General features: G+C 38.6%; 1 protein-coding gene across 1 annotated transcript; it reads left to right on the top strand.

Annotated features, from left to right (window-relative positions):
* Positions 1 to 1,401: 1,401 nt before the first annotated feature.
* On the top strand, positions 1,402 to 2,542 carry LOC113718603 (mogroside IIIx synthase-like). Its single transcript, XM_027243497.2, has 3 exons — positions 1,402 to 1,490; positions 1,890 to 2,116; positions 2,190 to 2,542. Exons 1-3 carry the CDS (start codon positions 1,402 to 1,404, stop codon positions 2,540 to 2,542), a joined length of 669 nt encoding a protein of 222 aa, XP_027099298.1.

Below are 2,542 nucleotides of genomic sequence, written 5' to 3' on the forward strand. Positions count from 1 at the left end.
TCAAAATGGTCCCAGAAAGAAGAGAATTTATTTCGATTGAAAAGCACCAAAGAAGTAGTAATTGAAACGGTCCTGGACTATCCATTATTGTTTGGGAAAGGAAGCAAGAAAGAATGAAAGAAAGAAATGTGGCCCTAGACAGAGTTGGTTAGTCATATGCATCTTGGCTTTCAATGAGATGTTGAAAGTCTAACCCAATTTCATCACCAGGAAACAAATGTAGCAGTTTAGATTTTCTTTTTATTATTAGTTATTTGGACTCCTCAAGCAGTAAAACAAACACAGCCATCGCTACTATTTTATTTTTCTAGTTCGCGCGTCATTAATTACGTACACTATTGAATTTTATATGTACACACACGCTTTTGATTACAACATGGATCTCAGTCGTAGACTGACATTTGTAATATAGAGCCCTAATCCAAGTTGATATATAGCCAGCGAAGGGGTTGTCAAATTTGATTATCTTTTCGTACGTGCAAGAAAAGTGCTTCCACAAAGAAAAGCTTTAAATGTCTTATTACAACGTCGGTTGAGGCGCGATTCGGAAACTGTCTGGCTAAAATGTGTGTGTGTGTGCGTGTGTGTACCAGCAATGTACAAAAATTTAAAAAAAAAAAAAAAGTTGCTAAGTTATTACTCTATCTCGAATATAGAATTTCCCCGCCCTTCATCCATCCTCTTGTTGGGAACAAATAATTTTCAATTGAAAGGGGCTGTGGAAACCATAAGATCGATTTTTCTTTTTCTTTTTAATTTTTAGTTCACGAAGATGTCAAACCTCACAACAGGAAGGAAAAAGAGAGGCTTCAAGAGTCAGAACTACTTAGCATTCATATCAGTTGAGTTGAGTCTTATGGACAAACTCGTTCGATCTTTACAAATGATAGAAATACTTTCGTTAGATGGGAGAAATATTTTCGTTACCTGAAATTTGGCAATGGTGTGGTCACAATTGGTTTCGATGATAAAAGTAGGAGGGCAGCCCGTTAGTTAAATTTGGGTCAATTGTAATCATGGTTAAAGATGCGTACAGTGTGTAGTGGACTTGGGCAGTTTTGCACCTGTGTAGGTTTAATTGGGCTGTTTAGAGTCGATGCTCCGTCTAAAATAGAAATTCATGGACTTTTTGCTACAACAAATTCTGAAATTGACGATTTTACTTAATCAAGCAAAATGTCAAATAATGATTAGATTCGTGAAGGTTGACCGCATAAATGAGTCTACATTAATTACCATATATTAGGTTTTTGAGTAAAGGATTATGTCACACATTGGTCCGAGAGATAGAGAAAGAACGGTTAATATGTAAGTAAGGGCTCGAAACCTAATGGATTAAACTTTTGGATCAGAATTGGGTTCCTGACTTACATATTGAACTCTTTGGTGGACTCTCTTAAGATGTTTTCTCCTATCAAATTGGCATCAGAGTTTCAGATTGCGAGACCGAGCTACTCATGGGCAAGTGGATTCTTCTCGGAGTTGGACCGGTAAAAATTCTCTTCTTAGTGATGGACCAAAGTGCCAAGAAGTTTGGTTCGTGTTGGACCACATGCGCCATGGGTTTGGTAAGGGGTTCGATTGGTATTAGACCAACAAGTTAAGGGTTAGCAGGGGTCTAGAATGCAGTTTGGATGTTGAAGAAGAGTGGTCCATGTTTGTGAGAAGAGGTGACCTTAGATGATAAGAAGTGTTTGCGTTGAGTATTAATGTGGGTTCGAAGAAAGGTTTGTAAATTTAGGTTTAATGTGAGAGGTTACTCATGAAGGGGGAAATTTGTTAGGTTCATGAGTAAAGAATTATATCCCACATTGGTCCGAAACATAGAAAAAGAGTGGGTTATCTCCTAAGTGCTTTGAATTATCTTCTGATATTATTTTGGTGAAAAGCTGGAGAGGAATTGAGGGGAAATATATTGATCACTTATCTTTATCTTGCGGGAAGAAGGTCTTAGCTCTAGGTCCTCTACATGAACCAGAAGATGATACCAAGGAGGAGGAGAATAACTCCAATATCATCAAGTTTCTGAACACTAAAGATCAATCATCAGTGGTTTATGTTTCTTTTGGGAGCGAATACTTCTTGTCCAGGAAGAAAGGGAAGAAATGGCATATGGGTTGGACCTGAGTATTGCTAATTTCATATGGATAATTAGGTTTCCCGTGGGAAATGCCATTACCCTTGAGAAGCCTTACCAGAAGGATTTCTCGAGAGGGTGAAAGAGAGAGGTTTGGTGGTGAATGGATGGGCACCACAGGCTAAAATTCTTAAGCATCCAAGCACGGGTGGTATTGCGAGTCATTGCGGGTGGGGCTCTGTGATCGAAAGCATACATTATGGGGTTCCGTTGTTAGCCTTGCCCATGCTTTACGATCAGTTTATTCATGCTAGACTTGTGGTAGAGGTTGGTGTTGGCATTGAGATTCTCAAGGACGAAGATGGGCAGATAAAGAGGGAAGGGGTTGCTAAAGTCATAAATAAGGTGGTTGTAGAAAAGAAAGAGGTAAAATTATTGAAACAAAAAGCCAGAGAATTCCAATAA

The sequence above is a fragment of the Coffea arabica genome, chromosome 11e (genome assembly GCF_036785885.1).
Source record: "Coffea arabica cultivar ET-39 chromosome 11e, Coffea Arabica ET-39 HiFi, whole genome shotgun sequence".
In the NCBI taxonomy this organism is placed as follows: domain Eukaryota; kingdom Viridiplantae; phylum Streptophyta; class Magnoliopsida; order Gentianales; family Rubiaceae; genus Coffea; species Coffea arabica.